The 17344-nt window shown below is 40.4% G+C and overlaps 7 protein-coding genes across 12 annotated transcripts; 5 read left to right on the top strand and 2 right to left on the bottom strand.

The window, feature by feature from the left end:
• Positions 1 to 137: 137 nt before the first annotated feature.
• Positions 138 to 3833, top strand: LOC124196541 (protein LSM14 homolog B-like). 5 transcript variants are annotated; one of them, XM_046591675.1, is made up of 10 exons: positions 183 to 452; positions 720 to 895; positions 967 to 1083; positions 1143 to 1224; positions 1280 to 1399; positions 1630 to 2012; positions 2076 to 2359; positions 2420 to 2724; positions 2767 to 2903; positions 2963 to 3833. In XM_046591675.1, exons 1-10 carry the CDS (start codon positions 332 to 334, stop codon positions 2984 to 2986), a joined length of 1749 nt encoding a protein of 582 aa, XP_046447631.1. In that variant the 5' UTR covers positions 183 to 331; the 3' UTR covers positions 2987 to 3833. The 5 variants fall into 5 exon arrangements, with proteins under 5 accessions (XP_046447630.1, XP_046447633.1, XP_046447629.1 ...); XM_046591674.1 differs by having other exon boundaries at positions 138 to 452; positions 2423 to 2903; XM_046591677.1 differs by having other exon boundaries at positions 172 to 452; positions 1280 to 1330; positions 2423 to 2903.
• Positions 3686 to 5483, bottom strand: LOC124196543. Its single transcript, XM_046591679.1, has 3 exons — positions 4661 to 5483; positions 4110 to 4563; positions 3686 to 4055 (listed from the first exon to the last, which is right to left on the bottom strand). The coding sequence occupies exons 1-3, from the start codon at positions 5435 to 5437 to the stop codon at positions 3886 to 3888; spliced, it is 1401 nt and encodes a 466-aa protein (XP_046447635.1). The 5' UTR covers positions 5438 to 5483; the 3' UTR covers positions 3686 to 3885.
• Positions 5484 to 6093: 610 nt separating this feature from the next.
• LOC124196239 (superoxide dismutase [Cu-Zn]-like) lies at positions 6094 to 7055 on the top strand. Its single transcript, XM_046591143.1, has 4 exons — positions 6094 to 6253; positions 6383 to 6473; positions 6532 to 6719; positions 6784 to 7055. The coding sequence occupies exons 1-4, from the start codon at positions 6188 to 6190 to the stop codon at positions 6889 to 6891; spliced, it is 453 nt and encodes a 150-aa protein (XP_046447099.1). The 5' UTR covers positions 6094 to 6187; the 3' UTR covers positions 6892 to 7055.
• Positions 7056 to 7192: 137 nt separating this feature from the next.
• On the top strand, positions 7193 to 8339 carry LOC124196241 (superoxide dismutase [Cu-Zn]-like). The gene is made up of 4 exons (XM_046591144.1): positions 7193 to 7579; positions 7691 to 7781; positions 7841 to 8028; positions 8100 to 8339. The coding sequence occupies exons 1-4, from the start codon at positions 7514 to 7516 to the stop codon at positions 8205 to 8207; spliced, it is 453 nt and encodes a 150-aa protein (XP_046447100.1). The 5' UTR covers positions 7193 to 7513; the 3' UTR covers positions 8208 to 8339.
• A 138-nt stretch (positions 8340 to 8477) lies between these two features.
• Positions 8478 to 9428, bottom strand: LOC124196238 (protein lethal(3)malignant blood neoplasm 1-like). The gene is made up of 4 exons (XM_046591142.1): positions 9299 to 9428; positions 9118 to 9229; positions 8928 to 9059; positions 8478 to 8862 (listed from the first exon to the last, which is right to left on the bottom strand). Exons 1-4 carry the CDS (start codon positions 9320 to 9322, stop codon positions 8585 to 8587), a joined length of 546 nt encoding a protein of 181 aa, XP_046447098.1. The 5' UTR covers positions 9323 to 9428; the 3' UTR covers positions 8478 to 8584.
• Positions 9429 to 13221: 3793 nt separating this feature from the next.
• LOC124196236 (DNA-binding protein Ets97D-like) lies at positions 13222 to 17341 on the top strand. 2 transcript variants are annotated; one of them, XM_046591139.1, is made up of 8 exons: positions 13229 to 13558; positions 13646 to 14529; positions 14611 to 14705; positions 14928 to 15804; positions 15866 to 16337; positions 16407 to 16640; positions 16701 to 16877; positions 16955 to 17341. In XM_046591139.1, exons 4-8 carry the CDS (start codon positions 15568 to 15570, stop codon positions 17317 to 17319), a joined length of 1485 nt encoding a protein of 494 aa, XP_046447095.1. In that variant the 5' UTR covers positions 13229 to 13558; positions 13646 to 14529; positions 14611 to 14705; positions 14928 to 15567; the 3' UTR covers positions 17320 to 17341. The 2 variants fall into 2 exon arrangements, with proteins under 2 accessions (XP_046447096.1, XP_046447095.1); XM_046591140.1 differs by lacking the exon at positions 14611 to 14705 and having other exon boundaries at positions 13222 to 13558.
• On the top strand, positions 13676 to 15126 carry LOC124196161 (glycine-rich cell wall structural protein-like). Its single transcript, XM_046590974.1, has 3 exons — positions 13676 to 14529; positions 14611 to 14688; positions 14928 to 15126. The coding sequence occupies exons 1-3, from the start codon at positions 13676 to 13678 to the stop codon at positions 15124 to 15126; spliced, it is 1131 nt and encodes a 376-aa protein (XP_046446930.1).
• Positions 17342 to 17344: the final 3 nt, after the last annotated feature.

Genomic DNA, 17344 nt, shown 5'->3' with positions numbered 1-17344 from the left:
AATCTACGGGAATAATAAGTTGCTTTTCTTTTCAGGTTGAAAAAAGTTAAATGGATTAAAACAAATCACACTCTACCTCCAATTTAGCAACAAGACACGAAACATCCCGAGGCACTTTCGTCAACAGGCTGCAGTTGCTGAAATTTCGAACAAATCTGTCAACGTCGCCCCTAACAACGGAGTTGAGTTCTCTTGTGTAGCTTCGTTTCTTTTTGGAAATCATTCAATTTTCGATCACCGGTGCGACGGATTCCGATTAGACGAAAATACTTATCCGAATTCATCGAGTTGGGACGGAAATTGTGTAGCCAATTAAGGCTGAATTTCGAAAATGAGTAAAGCTATGCAGTTACTAGGCAGTAAAATCAGTCTCATCTCCAAGTCGGAGATCCGTTACGAAGGGATCCTATTCACACTGAATCCCAATGAGTCAACTTTGGCTTTGGCTAAAGGTAAGCATTTCTTTTGTGATGTGATGTATTTTATACGAAACATTTTACTCGAAAACTGTTTCTTTTCATTTCATGTCAACTATGCATAGTAACTGTTGACATGACTAATTTAAATAGTTGGCATCTATTTTGGTTGCAGTGTTTGGTAGGGTGACTTGTCAGTTGTGTCATTGTACTTGTTTTTAATTATAGCTAGGGAATAATTCTCCTTATTCAGTAAGAAGTACTGTGAATGTCAGCATGTTCTAATCATCTTTGTTATTCTAGTGCGTATGTTTGGAACGGAAAACCGGCCTACAGATAACCCTGTTGCTGCAAGAGATGAGGTGTTTGAGTTTATCATCTTCAGGGGTCAGGATATTAAAGATATTCGTCTTTGTGAACCACCTGCACCTCAACCTCCCATACCAGGCACTCTTCCCTATGATCCAGCCATTGTTCAGGTAAATTTATCACTTTGATTGACGATGACATGATGGAAGTTTTAAAAAAATATTCTCATGTTTGTGTGCAGCATTCAGTACCAGGTGTTGGATCACTTGGTGCAACTGGACTGCAGCAACCAACTGGACTTGCTGGAAGTATCATGAGGCCCAACTTTGGACCGTTGGGTGGTCTGAATCCTTATCCAGTAATTCTTGCTTGCATGTTTTAATTTTAGATTTGATGTGTAATCAAACCTTTTTATAGAATCTTGATGGTGGAGCTTCTGGTGGCCCTATGGGACAGCTAGGAAACCTGATGGCGCCCAGCCTGAGTGCAGGACTTGGAGGTAAAACTTTGTCTTCATTAGTGTTTTGTAGCCAACTTGATTTGTTTGTTAAAAGGTTTAACTGGTGGACTTGGACTGAGTGGAGCCGCCGCTGTTGCTGCAGCCAGTGAGTTACCCCTTTCCCCTCATGGGGATATGCCCCCTCACCCGGATCATTTATCCGAGGGAGACCAAGGTACAAGGCCAAAAGACATTGCCTACATAAATTGTCTTTGCTTAGTGCATGACTAATTTTGCCTGCTTCATTCCCACTCACTTGCATGCGTATATATAGCTGCTTCTACATTTGCATGAACCCGCAATTGTAACTTGTTAACTGCTTTGGCTTTGTCCTTTGGTGGCGTTGGTCTGTAGTTCTATTCGGTTGTAACACCTGTCTAATCTTGTTTATTGGAAATACCTTAGATTTGTTGGGTGGAGTTGGCAGGTCCAACAACTCAACGCCTGTTGGTGGCGCTTCGGGGACGAGTCAATCGAGGAAATCACCATTGCTAGGTGAGAAAGAGGATCAACGAACTAGCAGCCGTGGATCAGGTGGTGGTGGTCGGTCTCAACAGAACGATAGAGGCCAGCAACAGCGGGGAGGAAATGGAAGATCAAATTCTCGTGGCCGTGCACGTGGTAACAACGCTGGTGGAGGTCAGAATACTGATCGCAGAGATGGCGGTCGATCTCAGGGTGGACATCCACAAGGATCTTTCAATCGTTTTGCTAGCAACTTTAACAATCGCTCCAAGGGACCCCTGAAGTTCGACGAAGATTATGACTTTGAATCTGCAAACGTCAAGGTAACTATTTTGTGTAGTTTCTGAAGGTGTTCGTGCGCTTCATGGTCTTATGATTTAAATTAGTTTGAGGAACTGAAAACCAAAATGGGCAAGATGAAAATTGGTGGTGATACAGTACTTGTATTGAGCGGCCCTCCTGAGGCAGACAAGAAAGAGAAGACAGAAGGCGAGTCTGCTGACACCGTTGCAGTTTCTGCCGATGGCGAAGCTTCAACAGAAGCTTTGGTTTCAGTCTCACCCAATGACGATGATAAGGGCTCCGAGTCTCCAGAGAAACCCATCTGCTACGACAAAACGCGCTCGTTCTTCGATTCAATCAGCTGCGAGGCTGTGGAGCGCAGCAAAGGGTAAGAAATCATAATTTTATGGGTTTGATGGACAGGTGACTTATAATATTATATTTTAAGTAGCAATACTCAACGGACAGATTGGCGCCAGGAGCGAAAATTAAACGCCGAGACATTCGGGTTACCTTTCAATCAACGCCGAGGTGGATTTAATCGTGGAGGCGGTGGTGGCCGAGGATATTACGGTGGGCGTGGTGGTGGCGGCGGAGGTGGAGGTTATTATCGCCAGCAGAATAACGATGGCTATCAACAGCGCGACGGTGGCTATCAGCAACGTGAAGGTGGTTATCAACGTGATGGCGGATATCAGAACCGAGATGTAGGATATCAACAGCGTGATGGCGGCTTTCAGCAAAGAGATGGAAGTTTTCAGCAAAGAGATGGAGGCTATCAGCAAAGAGATGGAGGCTATCAGCAACGCAGTGGCTATCGGGGATCAGGTGGTTACCGAGGTGGCCGTGGTGGACGAGGTAACGGTGGAGGAAATCGCGACTCCGAAAGTACTGGTCAGCCCAGAGGTGGTTACAACCAAAGGAGGAATTGGGTAAGTGATGATACTGCAACAATTAATTCAAAATTTTAATTTTTTTCTTTCTTTAATAGCAACAACAGGAGAATCGAGCGTAGAAAATGTACGAAAGCCGGTTATTGATGCGCTACTTTGAAGCATGGGGAATGATTCCGTTGAACATTTGATGAGAAATATGGGGGGCAATTGGTGTGAGAGGTTCTGTTTGGTAGAGTTGGAAAACGGCGTCGGATTAGTGATTGAGTGGTGCGAGTGGGTGTACAGTTTCTTTTGGTTTGTTTTCTCGCCGTCGGTGTGAAGTGATCGTAACTCTTGTTGGGCCCTCCTCTCTTCGCGTACGGAGCATTCCTGCTACAAGTGTTTCATCGGGTCCGTCAGTAACCTGGTGAGGATTGTTTTTGGGAGGATTGAGATCCTTTGGATTTAACACCTAGAACAGAAGGAAGTTGATATGTTCGTTTTTCTTTTGTTTTTTTCTCACCTGTTATTTCCTTAATTATTGTAGAGACTTTTGACTTTGTTTTCTTTTCTCGTCTATTCATATTTTGCATCTGTCCCCCCAGTTCACTCAATTTATGTCTCCCAGCTGCCCCCTTTACATTGTCCCAATTTCCCCTTCCAATTTTTCTGAATGAATGTGCGTGGGATGTAAGTCATGTAATTGAACAAGTTGGTCAGATTTTCGGATTTGCAGAGATGTGTGCAACGTTTGGAACCCGCGAGTGATTTTACACGACGTGGCAAACCGTAATTTTCGTATTGTACGTGACTCGCGCTTCGTCCATACTTTGTTTTGGTATACAAAATTCCACGACTTGTGAAGAACACCGACAAAATGGCACTATCGTCTTCTGTATTGTTTATGTGCTCCTATGTCTTGCGGGCATGTACGACTAGCTCGTAAAAGCAAAAGTACAGTAAATAAAATCGTCGTGTAATCAGTTATTTTGTTATGACTTGACTTGTTATTTGGTTTATGAACAAATTGATGCGAAATTTAAACATTCCATTGCTGAATCGACCAAAACTGACGTTTTCGGTATCGAGTAAGGTTGTTGCGATTATTTATGGTACTAATGGCAGTCCTGAATGACGCAAGAGTTGTGTCGTTTGCTGCATTCGATTTCTTCAGTTCCGTACTGAATTCCGTAATAAATTGTGATCCACCTAATTCCCTCAAAGTAAAATTAAATGTAAAAATTAAGTTTTCGTTATAATTACCATTTGAAACAGACAGAACGTAAGACGTTGGCCAAATAACAAGGAAATTGTCGTATAAATGTGGGTTGTATCCTCCTACACAATCTAACTGCGAAACCGGATTCCATCCAGCGGAGCCGAATGGAGTTGAGAAAATTATTGCTTTAGGTTTTCCTTTTAAGCCAGGACAGTAGCATTCATTAAAATATTTTCGAACGTCTTTATTGAATGATATGGTCAATGAATTGCTGCCTAAAATTTGGCCTTGAATGCAGTGGGATAAAAAGCAAAGGGTCAGGCCGTTGTATCTCGTCCAGTCAACTCCACGTGAGACATCCAGCACCTTTTGCTTCAATTCAAAATTGGTCAGGTCCTCAGCTATTTCAACTTGGTAACCGAGAGAGAGAAATGTTTCTCTTAATGTCCGGCAATCGGCTTCATTTCCTTGGTAATTTGGTACGTCGAGTTCGACCCTCTACCCTCGCAATAAAAGATAAGGGGAAAATAAATGAACAATTAGTCTCATCCTATTTTATCTCTATTTAGATTAATTGAGTTAGTTGTTTCCCAACGTGTTTTAATATCGGATCCCGTTCTCTGTAAATGTTTTTCTGGTGTACAATCAGGCAGTAACCGGTAGATGAGCTTGGCTGGAGTCTGTTGTTTCCAATCGTAGAATGCCTCAATATACTTTGATTGAAGCATTCGTCCCTCATTGATGAAGTCCCTGATCGTCCGCTTTGTAGCTGTAAACTTAAGTTTACTAGATCATTTCTGCCGATTCGGCCGAGAGCAATTGTCAATTTCGAACAATCATTGGTAGAGATAATGCCGCTCACTATCCACTGTAAAACGACGACTTCAATCACTTGGAATTCATTTGTTGCGTCCATGCTGTTTATGAAACTTTTTAACAAATGTGCGTCGTAACGATCCAGCTGGTCCAGAATACAAAAAATTCCAACTCTAAACGGAAATAGATGACCTCTAGGAATGTACTCGATCGGCGTTGAAACGGAATAACCTATTAATCGCAAGAGTTTCCATTGCTTTAGCTGAAACAGTGCTTCAATCACAGCACTAGGATTCATCTCAGCCGATTGAATGGCCAAATGGATCGCAACCCTTTTCCACTCAGGGCAGCCTCGTTCGTGAAGCTTGATTAATCGCTGCATTTGTTCGAGCGCTACCAATTCATCGCCTTTCTTAAAAAGCAAAAAACTGAAAGCTATGTGATCATACCAGTCCATTGAGTCTTCGATGCTGCGAATAAACGACACAGAGAGAAATGATTTTGCCATGTTCTTTAGACTAAACAAAGTAACACACTGAAACCTGAACGGCTGCATCGTCTATCTAGCAATTAGGGGAATCCCATTCACAATGGCTAGAAAATTCCCCGTCCGATAACAAACCTGGAGCAAAACAAGGCCGTTCACTTGAACTTTTGACTTTTTAGTTAGAGGGATTTCGTTAGACAGGCCAACTTTGGATGCTTGATATTTTTATGAGGGCAATCGATTTTTGTTTTACAATAAGAAAAAATTAAATTATTTTACAAATTCGTGAAAATTGACCTTGGACTTCAAAGATTAGGCAACAGTGCAACGCAGCAAGCGAAAATGGTAAAAACAAAACATTTGTTTTGCATAGAAATTGTGAGAATACGCATTACTCATTAACCATTTGGTCGAATAACATTTCCTAAAAGAGAAATAAAAATCATTGAATGTTTTTTTGTCAATAAAGGTTTCCAATTCCTAGTGTAAAAAGTGACAATTTATGAATTTAGTTCTAGCGCTTTGCCGCCAACCGAATTAAGTCAGCCAAGACGCATAATTAAAAAAATTAGAGCGAAAGCAATTGGATTGCTATAGATTCACATTTTCAGTATTTTTAAAAATATTTTCTTATATCACAATTTTGGATTTGCATATTATTCTATATCTTTTGTTTTTATTTCGTTGAAAATATGAAAGCTGTGTCAACGTTGGAAATACCCAACTTCGTCTAGAAACTGCCCGCTGCCCGTTTCACGTCGTTTGACAATCTGTCAACTCATCGGGAACATTTCGTTTGTACCTTATTTATCTAATAAAATGGCATCTGCTGTGTGTGTACTTTTGGGGGAAACCGTGAAAGGCGTCCTACATTTTGACCAACAGGTAAGCAACTATTACTTGTATAATTAACTGCCATTCATTCTTTGTAGAATCAAAATCTCAAATACCGAATGGAAAACTTGTCAATTTCGGCTTTTCAGTTAATGTAAATGTTTTTTCTTCTATTTTCAGGGAGATGTTGTTAATGTTAAGGGAGAAGTAACTGGACTTACTCCTGGTGACCATGGATTCCATGTTCATGAGTTTGGTGACTACACTAATGGTATTACATAATTAAGGTTGTTTATTTGCGTGTGAGTGATATTTAATGTCTTTATTAGGTTGCATGTCTGCTGGACCTCACTTTAACCCAACTGCTGTTGAACATGGTGGTCCAACTGATGAAGTTCGTCATGTAGGAGATCTCGGAAACATTGTTGCAAATGAATCTGGAGTTGCCACTGTCGACATCAAGGACTGCTTGCTGTCCATATCTGGTGTCAATGGAATAATTGGCAGGACAGTTGTGGTATTTATACATATTTTTCACCTTTATTTTCCCATGTGTTAATAGAAACTATACATCCTTTTAGGTACATGCTGATCCTGATGATTTTGGTAAGGGTGGACATGAACTGAGTAAAGTCACTGGAAATGCTGGCGCTCGCGTTGCTTGTGGCATTATTGGCATCGGTAAATGACTATCACCGGTTGCAAATTCTATGAACAAGTTATAGTACATCATACACATCCCCTTGGCATTAAATGTATCAGGGCCCTTAACTCAAATATTGTTGGTCACCTCTTATATTCCCCTTAAATTGTCACAAATCTGGATTAATAAGAAATTATATCTATCCTTGAATTCTTTTGTAATTCATTTCACTTTAAAAGCTGCAGAGATGTTGAATCTGCTCTTCAAATTTTCTGGTAAGCTATTTACTTGGATCGATCTTTCTGTATTTCGCTGATTAAGAAGAAGAGATGGCAAAGCTTTGTTAGATGGGCGATAAAACCGAGCAATTGCCCACGGCCAACCACTCTACACACCTGACTTGGCAGCCAAAGTTTTCCAATTTTACTCGTAAGGCTTTCATATATTTTTCTATTGAAGAATAAATCGTTTTTAACACGTTGAAGACGTAATGTTAACGCATACACGCCGTTGGCGGAAACAACGTCGACAAACGAGTCTACGAGAAACTTTCCCTGTTAGCATATTCATTTGTTCAACTGCATATCAATTGGTTCTGTCTTGGCAAGCGCTATCGCCAATACTATTAAAAGTCTAAACTATATTCCTTTGTTACTCGTACATAAATAATGGCTTCCGCTGTCTGTGTGTTGTTGGGTGAAAAAGTGAAAGGCGTTTTACACTTCGAACAACAGGTAGGAACTTAAAACTGCTTATTTTCTCTTTCCTGTGTGAATTTTGATGCCGTCCAAGGAGTTATTTTATCTACCCAGTCAATTACTTGAATTATTCGTTACTTCAATCAGGGGGATATTCTTAACATCACCGGTGAAGTGACTGGACTTACACCTGGCGATCATGGGTTTCATATCCATGAGTTTGGCGATTACACCAATGGTAATGCGCTATTTTGATTGTTGTCCGAACTGCGTATTATTTTATTTCTGCTCTGGTAGGTTGCATGTCTGCTGGGCCACACTTTAATCCGACTGCTTCCGAACATGGTAGTCCATTTGATGAGATCCGGCATGTTGGGGATTGCGGGAATCTTGTTGCTGATGAATCGGGAGTCGCCAAAGTCAATATCAAGGATTGTTTAATGACACTATCGGGTCCATTTGGAATAATTGGCCGCACCGCTGTGGTAAATAAATAATAACTATAATCTCTTTCTAAAATCGTTCCTTGCATTACCGCAATCACCCGTTTACATAGGTGCATGCTGATCGTGATGATTTAGGAAAAGGTGGGCATGAACAAAGCAAACTCACCGGAAATGCTGGCGCTCGCGTTGCTTGTGGTATTGTTGGCGTGGGAAAATAGTTTTCCCGATGTCAAATTTTATTCATAAGATATTAAGTTTATCAGATAGCCACAAGTCATTCATGAATCAAGAACGTAACTAATTATTTGGCTTTGCTTATAATCTGGATCAATTAAATGTTGAAAAATGGATCTTGATATTCCAAATGTTGTTGAGCAACTCAATCCGTCTGAGAGTGCCGCACTGAGACTTTTTTTGTTTCTATAGCTACTCCACTATACTACTATCTAGTATCTAGGAAAAGCATTCTATACGTAAACAATTTTAGCTTTTATAAGAACAAATGAGCAGTGTGTATTTATAGTTATTAACAGAACAGGGCCAGACGTGTTTAAAACTGAAGCAACATATTGTGAACCAGTGTTGAATTCGGTAACTACTGAATCGGCAGTTTCACTTGTTTGATGGTTGGTCTATAACCTTTGCCATCTTCGGCATTGTATGTAATGATCCGTCGGTATCCGTCCGGTCCATCCCAGTAGTAGTCGCCCGTTTTACTGCTGTCGCTGAAACCCATTTCTTGTCTGCCGTGTTGAAGGGCCGTGTAGTTGAATTGATAAATCTTGCTGCGTTCTGTCGTAGTTGTTGTGGTCGTAGTGGGAACATCGGAATTTTCTCGACCTTGTCGTCCCTCTACCTCTGGTCTAGGTTTGGCTGTTAAAAACAAACAAACAGGAGCGGTACTCAAATATTCGAATGGATCATAAAGTGGAACTTACGTGGAGTGACACGAACGCGTTTGCGACCCGTGATGAGGAACCTGCCCTCCTTATCCGTGGCGTACATTACCGTCTGGTAGTAACCGTCAGCCGTTAAGAATCCGTACTCTCCGATGACGATTCCATTGGCGTCTAGATGTTTTGCGCTTGAATGATCTGTTTTCTTTAAATAATGTGCACATTGTAGTACCTTTTCTTTCTTCCCTGTGTTGAGTCCCAAGATTGAATCCAAACTGGTAAGGCTTCGATTCCTCTTCTCCGGACGCTTGTAGTAGGGCACAAAACACGATCACCACCAACACCTGCGATTTGATATCGAGAGATGCATAAATGAACGACATGGGAAACGTATGAGAAAGGATAAAACTGACTTGAAAAGGAATGAGCTTGATCATGTTGTGTTAAAACACTCGCACACTCTGAGAGTGCGAATGCGGCGGTTGGAAGAGTTCAACCAGACTTTTTATAGCATCGGAGCCGCTGCTTTTTTTTTTTATTTTATTATTTTCTTCAATAACTCTACAAGATCCTCCTTCTCGACCTTTCCATCCTCCTCCTCGGCGGGCCTTTTGGTTAAAGTGGGTTTAGACCTTTCATCTCGAAAAACATGGGGAGAAAACGTATGGGGATGAGCAGCAAAACGGCGTCGTCTAGTGCGTTTGAAAACCGGCTATGCAAATGTCCTTCGTCACTCCTAGACTCGCGTGGAACTGTTTTCTTTTCCACCCTCTTGAGTTATGGAAAAACATGGATTTTTTTTTTTTTTGCTGCAGAATTCAGATTTTTTGTGCGATGCCTTATTTGGTGCACCGGAACAAAAAAAATAAACGAAAATATCTCAAACTTCCACGAACGTGACCACGTTTCAAATGATAAACACGACCATGTCTGGAAGCTTATTTGAATCGGGGATTATTAGTTTGATAATATTTTTCGTGTTGTATTGGCGATGTAAGAGACTAAGTCATAAGCAACAGTGGTAAAACCATTGTTAATCACTCTTTCTTCGTTCAAAAACAAGTTATAAAAAAAGTAGTAGAAAAACAGCGCGAAAGAAACCTGCGGCCAATGTGTGTTGAGAAATACTCGCATTTTCAGATGTTGTAAATCCGAAGTAGTTATCCATCAACCGTCGTGACTTTGAAGGAGGAATGGGTTGTATGAATTCCTATTAGAAAGTTTGTTACTACATCTTTTCCTCTCGCTTTGACTGAATGTTTCAATTCATATTTATCGCATTGTGTTTGTTCGAATTAATCAGTAGTAGAGATAGCCCACCTATGTTAAGAATTATACTTTCATGATAGTTATAGGTCGTTTTCCTTTTAGGTGAAACGTCATAGCTAGAGCCAGATATTTCTAGAGACTAAAATGCGGCACACGATGCAATTATTGATGAGATAGTTGTTGAATAAAGAGGAGAAGGGATATCATACACGTCTAGCAATGAATAATCACCACGTGGTTTATATTACGACCGGGATGTGCAATCGGTCGCTCAGCGGTTTTCTTTTGGCTACTTTTGCTACTTGACCTCGGATGCCGGGATTTTTTGTATTGTTAATATAATGAATGTGTTGTTGTAGGTCCGTCTTGTCTGACACAAACAGGCAAAGTTGAGAATGATCAGTGTTTTTTGAGGGGGGGAATCTTCATTTCTCCTATTATTGCCATGGTCATTTTTTGGGGGCTATCGTTTTGTACAGTAAGTCGCCGGTCACCTTCAGACAAGATCCTCCGCCAATCACCTCTTAAACAGAAAATAGATACATCCTTGACCGGTTTATTTGAAAAAATCCAAACTCAAAAGCATATTGGCGTGTGTTTTGAGCTCTCCCTTAAAAGGAATTATATAAAATATGCTATATAGTAAAACACCCGAATTGACCAACCTGGTGTAACTAAATGTGTGCATTCTGCTAAATTTTGCTTACGCATCGCAAACTGTTTTCACTACTTTGGGCCATTTTAAATTAGTCATTCGTCTCTAGCCAACTGTAGTAATGCAAAGCATGACTCGAGTAAATTCGGTACCTATATATATACACTACCTTTTCTTTATAAAGAAAAAGGGAAATTAAATTCTCTCGAAAAGCGTAAAATTCGATTAGAACAAGATGACCATATTTTGCGGTTCCAGTGGTAGTACGTATAGTAAGTAATGCCTTTATTTAGCCCATCACATTCATAAATTGAAATGGACGACTAGGGTTTCAGCGTAGAGTGCTTAAAGGTGCGGTGATGAATGAGTTGGACGCACCTGAAACTTTCATTCCATATCTTCTTTCTCTTCCTCATGACGTAGTATTCTGTAATTTTGTATGCGTTACTACAAGTTTTGTAAGCGAAAGTTTCAAACACTCTTAACTCTCACGGACTACTCTTGTTGTTAGGCTGTTTTGTCTGTTATATAGGTCCATGATAAGTTTTTTTTTTTTTTCAAATGTCATTTGCGAACAAGTTCTCTTTTTTATAACGTCTTTACTCTTTAGTGCTGTCCAAGCGGTCACGCATCGCAAGTTATTACTTTTCTTAAATTTCTATTTCCTTCAATATAAGAATTCAATAATTCTTATACTTGTTTTTGCCGTAAAAAATGGCAATACCCCAGCAGGCCACTACCCATGTTTTTGCCTTCCTCTGGCGGTCTTGAGAAAATATAAATAAATCGGCGTAATAATGCGCCCACGTCGTCCTACTTACCTTTATGTCTGCATGCATAGATTAGTGTAAAAATGTAAAATCTCTTATCTGCTCCATCAGCTGTTTTCGAATGTATCGGATTTCCACATGCACTATCGAATCACTCACCAGCCTTAATAGAAGGAGAGAAAGCTTAATATTTGTATTCCTATTGTAACAGTGAAGTGAGCCGAAAGCTTCCTTGACCTGCGTGAAAGCTTAAGGAGGTCACTATTTTTCCCTGGCGAAAGTTGATTTTCTCTTCCGTGTAGGAGGAAGAAGTTGTCGCCATTGGAGGAATTTACAGTGGCTTAGAGGTAATATAGGGGGTGCCCGACAACCACACAAACATCGTTAATTCGTTATGCAGAATGAGCCGAGTTGATTGACTTGTTTTGATAAATGGGCGTCAATCTTTCGTCGTGCAGAGCGAGCTTCCCCCACAATTTGTGATGAATTAGGCGATTCAATGAACTTGAAGGCGTAATTTGCCATTTTGGTAATTGGTCGTTTTAAAGGAAAAGGTAGAGCCCAAAACCTTATTAAAGTCTCTTTTTCGCAATATGAAAGAACAACCTTCGACGAGTCGCTCAATTTATTCAATTTCTATGACTTATTAGCATATCCACTTACGTTACAGTGCGGAAATTTGGTTGTTTTTTTATTTCTTAATTTACTAATGGAATTTAAAATGTACATATGTGAACCATACGTCAGAGAACAAATTAACTATCATTTAAACGCTGTCACAAGTTGCTGATTGCACCAAGCCCAAAAAACCGAATGACTATCGTTTGGTTTTATGACATTCTTGCCTCATGTGTCGACCCACCGGAGCGGATGTGAAGTTTGGACATACGATCCTTCCGCCACCGGGAAAAGTGATAGTTCTCTTATACGTTATGCACCTGGTCAGCATACTAAATGAGAGAAGTTGAGGAAGAATTAATTTTAAACAAATAATATATTGCTATATCTCATTTGGTTTTCTTTTCTTTTTGAAACTCTCACTCTTTTACCTTGGTTGGGGAACTTACGAGACGATCGTAAAGTTGGTGATTGAAGGAAGCCTATCGGCAAATAATGGCCAACATCGTGGCTGTCACCAGGCCGACCTTTGCAAGCGAAATGCATTAATATTTGCATACGTACTTCGTGCAGAAGGTCGTACACACCGAAGAATCCTTTCACTTTTGTTGCGGCCCCGCAACTTTAAATGCAGTTTTCACCTTCCCTGCAGATTTACATCTTGTAAAGCTATTCATGTTGAGCAAGGGATGAGCAAGATCATTCAATCAACAGGGAAACAGTTGCGAAAGTTGTATAACCCAAGTTGAACCATACCTTTTGGCTGCAACTCTCTACTCTGAATAAGGAACGGTCCAAACCTGGCGGTGTAAATCCGATGAAATGGAAATCCAGACCTCTGTGGCGGATAATGACGGATGACTTTCTATGCATCATTGACGATAAAGCTTGAAATATGATGTCTGCTTTAATAAGAGAATTATCCGTATATACGTAACGACATGATGGTGAATGTTCGTCCGGTAAGTCTGAATATGTTGGCCATGAACTTCTTTAAGAATTACTTTAGATGCTAAAATTATGCATTTAGCTATAGGCCTATGGGTTTCATTTTTTATCGAGTTTTTCGGTATAAAGCGGAAGTGATTTTATTGTTTGTTTGTTTCATGGAAAGTTTTTTTTTTCTCCTGCTGTCTAGCGAAAGTTTCACTGAAGTGACGAAATTAAATAGGAAGGAAAATATACGTCCCAACGTTGACCGATGAAGGGTAAGATAATATGAATCACTTTCGTGGCATCGCCGTTTTTTCCTGGTTAATGGGCCTTATTTAAGGTGACAGCAGGCCACAGAACGTCAGAAACATAGTTCCTACTGATCCGATTTGTTCTCTTCAAAGGCTCAACATTTTCATACCACAATCGTAAGCATATTTTCAAATCTTGAATATATTATTAGGTTAGTAATTTTTCACCAAGAAACCATTTAAAACAGTCTTCTCTTTATGCAGATGATTCGGTCATACAGTCTATTAGTTGTGATGCTAATAGTTCACTATGGTTCGTCAGCTCCTGCCCCTCAGTCCAGTTCAACAAGTAACGTCGGCTCGGGACTCACAAATTTGAATTCGAATTTACTGGGTTCCAGCACCAATCCAGGCCTGTTGAACGGCGGTTTAGGCACTGGACTCGGTTTCAACGGACTTAATTCCTTTGGTGGCTTTGGAGGACTCGGAAGTGGGGGCTTCGGGAACGGAATCGGTGGCTTCGGGACCGGAATCGGGGGCTTTGGGAACGGAATCGGGGGCTTCGGGAACGGACTTGGCGGCTTCGGGAACGGAATCGGGAGTTTCGGGACCGGAATCGGTGGTTTCGGAAACGGAATCGGGGGCTTCGGGAACGGACTTGGGGGCTTCGGGAACGGACTTGGGGGCTTCAACGGACTCGGAGGAGGTGGATTCAACGGACTGAACTCTTTCGGAGGCCTTGGAGGAGGTCTTGGATCCGGTTTGGGCTTTGGAGGACTCGGTGGAGGTTTAAACGGACTGAATTCTTTCAATGGCCTTGGAGGTTTTGGTGGCATTGGTACGGGACTCGGAGGAGGTCTTGGAAATTTCGGAACAGGACTCGGAGGAGGACTCGGTGGATTTGGAACGGGACTCGGAGGAGGTCTTGGTGGCTTTGGCACCGGAATCGGGGGACTGAACGGATTGGGACTTGGCAATAGTGGACTCCTTGGAGGTGGTCTAGGAGGTTTTGGTTCTCTCGGTGGATTTGGTGGAAACGGTTTGTTAGGAACTGGAAGTCTCATCAATAGCGGCCTCCTTGGTACAACTGGTTTAACCAATGGACTGGGAACCGTTGGCTCAAATTTCGGTCTAGGCAGCGGTCTCGGGTAATTAATTTTCTTTTATTACCTTCGGTAGTGTGATGTGATCAATTTGATCAAACCATTGTGTCCTTGAAACCCATGTAGATTGGGATCCAGCTTCGGGACTGGTTTCGGCTTGGGAAACCTTGGTGGTGGCAGTTTTAGAAGCCTACCCGACCTCAAGTAGATCGTTACAAGAGGTAAACTTATATATGCTTTACGAAGACTTCCTTTTCTCTTTCCACAAATATTTCCGAAATCGGTTCTTGTTCACCAAAGCCCTTACTACAATATATATCATTATACTCTTTAATTTAACCATTTTAACTAATTGCCGATCCAGTAGCATAAGCCTGCTCAAGTAAGAATTGAGAGCACATTAAAAAAACGCTTCTAATGTTTCTTATTGTCATTTTCCGTAGTCGAATGTCCCCTTTATTAAATACGATGGTTGGAGGATCTTCTCTGACTTCATCTGATCAACACGTCAACAATCTAGTAAATCGCATCCGAGCAATCCAGCAAGAATTCGCGGCAAATCCTTCATCATCTTCATCCAGATCAATATCTTCTTTTGGCGATTTCCGGTCCTTTGATCCTACCAACGACAAGGATGTCTAACAAACCGTAAACTCCTATAACTCTTTATGTGCTAATTTGTAAAAAAAAAAAAATGATGGCCATCCTTGTTATATCGAATGGTAGGCAATTTCTTTCCTGTTACGCCCTCTTACATGTTACATGTATACGAAAACTTGTAGTCCATTGGTTAAAAATAAATTGTGTTTCTGGCTCCTAGTTACTTGACGCTCTTTACATGGAAAACTAGCTTTTGAGTTTCATTCCTTGGTTTTAATATAATTGTTGCTTTTCATATTTTTATTCGTATTCCACTTCCCCCATGCAAATACAATATTGACCGTTAGATGGCTATTTTGCAGACGAATTTCACGTGTCCTTGTTGAATGTTTGCTAATCTAACGTAAGTTAATGTTGTCCCAACAGAACATAAAATTGTGCATTGAATTATAAATTTGACGATTTTTTATTCGATTGTACCAAATGGATGATGTATTTCTGAGTGAAGTGGACCTCGACGGTCATGAAGAATGGGATACAGTAGGTGGAAGTACAGTCGGTACCGTCTCTTATATGCCTACCAATTCAGAGAATGAAATTGATATTCTTGCTGTGCAAATGGACATTACTTCACCACTGTCAACCCTGAAAGCAATTCTTGGACATAGACTTGGAGCTGATTTTTCACATTGTGAAATTTGGCTACAAGATGTTGTGCAGGTTTGATGAAAAAAAGTTTGTAATGTAAACACATTAAATTGTTTTTTTTTTTCTATTGCAGCTTACTGATGAAACAACCCTATCTGAACAGTGTATTCAAGGAGAAGGATTGGTTCAAGTCAACTTAGAGTTGAAATCAGTACAAAATATTGACAGAATCAATATTATTGATGTGTTAAAGCCACAGCAAGATGAAGATATCAATCTTAATGAACAAGAAATCATGGAAGGCATTAAAGACCCAGAGGAGATTGAAGTTCCAGTGCCAGACCCTGTTCTTGAAGAAGTCTCAAATGTTGCATTACAAGCAGTGACATATCAAGTTGATGAGTCTAAAAACAGTGAAGTACCAGCAACACCTGGCACTATTGTTCAACATTCAGTTGCTAACTCTTTAGCAACATCACCTATCAAAACTTCAAACACAAATAGAATATCGTGTAAAATGCCTACCCCTCAAAATGAAAATATAACAAGATGGGTGATGGATGGAAATTTTAGAAAAGAGCAAGAGAGGCTGAAAATTCCTTTAGGTAATTTTATATATATTTTTTATTTTATGCATGATGTATCAATGTCATTAATATTTGTGCTCCATATAGATCCTATTTTGTGGTCCAAAGCACATATTCAACATTGGATACGATGGGCAATTAATCAGTTTAATCTAAAGGGTGTGAATCCTACTCAATGGGCTTTTGTTGATGGACCATCATTATGTAATATGACTCACACAGAGTTTATTCAGAGAATACCAAAAAATCCTTCATCAAAAGATCCAAACCATGATCTATTCTGGACCCATCTCGAACTACTACGAAAATGCAAATTTGTCGGTATTGAATCAAAGTTTGAATTTTTACGATAGCAAACGTGTACTAAAAAGTTTTATGCAGGGGTGATTCAAAAACCAGTGCCTTATCTTCAGTATATCACAACTCCATTGACAGTTAAATCTGATACTTCCAGAATGCCAAGACCGCCTGTTAAAGTTGTTACTCCAGCAAAAAGGATTCCCCTTGAAACATTTTCCTCGCGTTCGTTCTCGATTGCTAACTCAGGAAACCGAACAGGTATTTAAAAAATATAGTATATGTATGCTTTAATGATCAAGGTGATTTTAACTTGAATTAACTTGTCCGTTTCACAGGCAGCAATGGCCAGGTACAACTCTGGCAGTTTCTCCTTGAGCTGTTGACCGATGTGAATTTCCGGGATGCTATTTCTTGGCTTGGGACAGGAGGAGAATTCAAATTAAATAACCCCGAAATGGTGGCTCAACTATGGGGAGAAAGGAAAAACAAACCACACATGAACTATGAGAAACTCAGTCGAGCCCTGAGGTATTATTATGATGGCGATATGATTTGCAAAGTAAGCGGTAAACGATTTGTGTATAAATTTGTTTGTGACCTCAAACAACTGTTGGGCTATTCGGCTGATGAACTTAATAAGCTTGTAACAGAGTGTGAGCAACGATCCAAAATGAGACGGGCAAGTTCGTCATACGTGTAAATACAAAACGTATTTGTTTAAATCA

This window comes from Daphnia pulex, chromosome 6 (assembly GCF_021134715.1).
Source record: "Daphnia pulex isolate KAP4 chromosome 6, ASM2113471v1".
Classification (NCBI taxonomy): domain Eukaryota; kingdom Metazoa; phylum Arthropoda; class Branchiopoda; order Diplostraca; family Daphniidae; genus Daphnia; species Daphnia pulex.
This window is presented reverse-complemented; position numbering and strand designations above follow the sequence as displayed.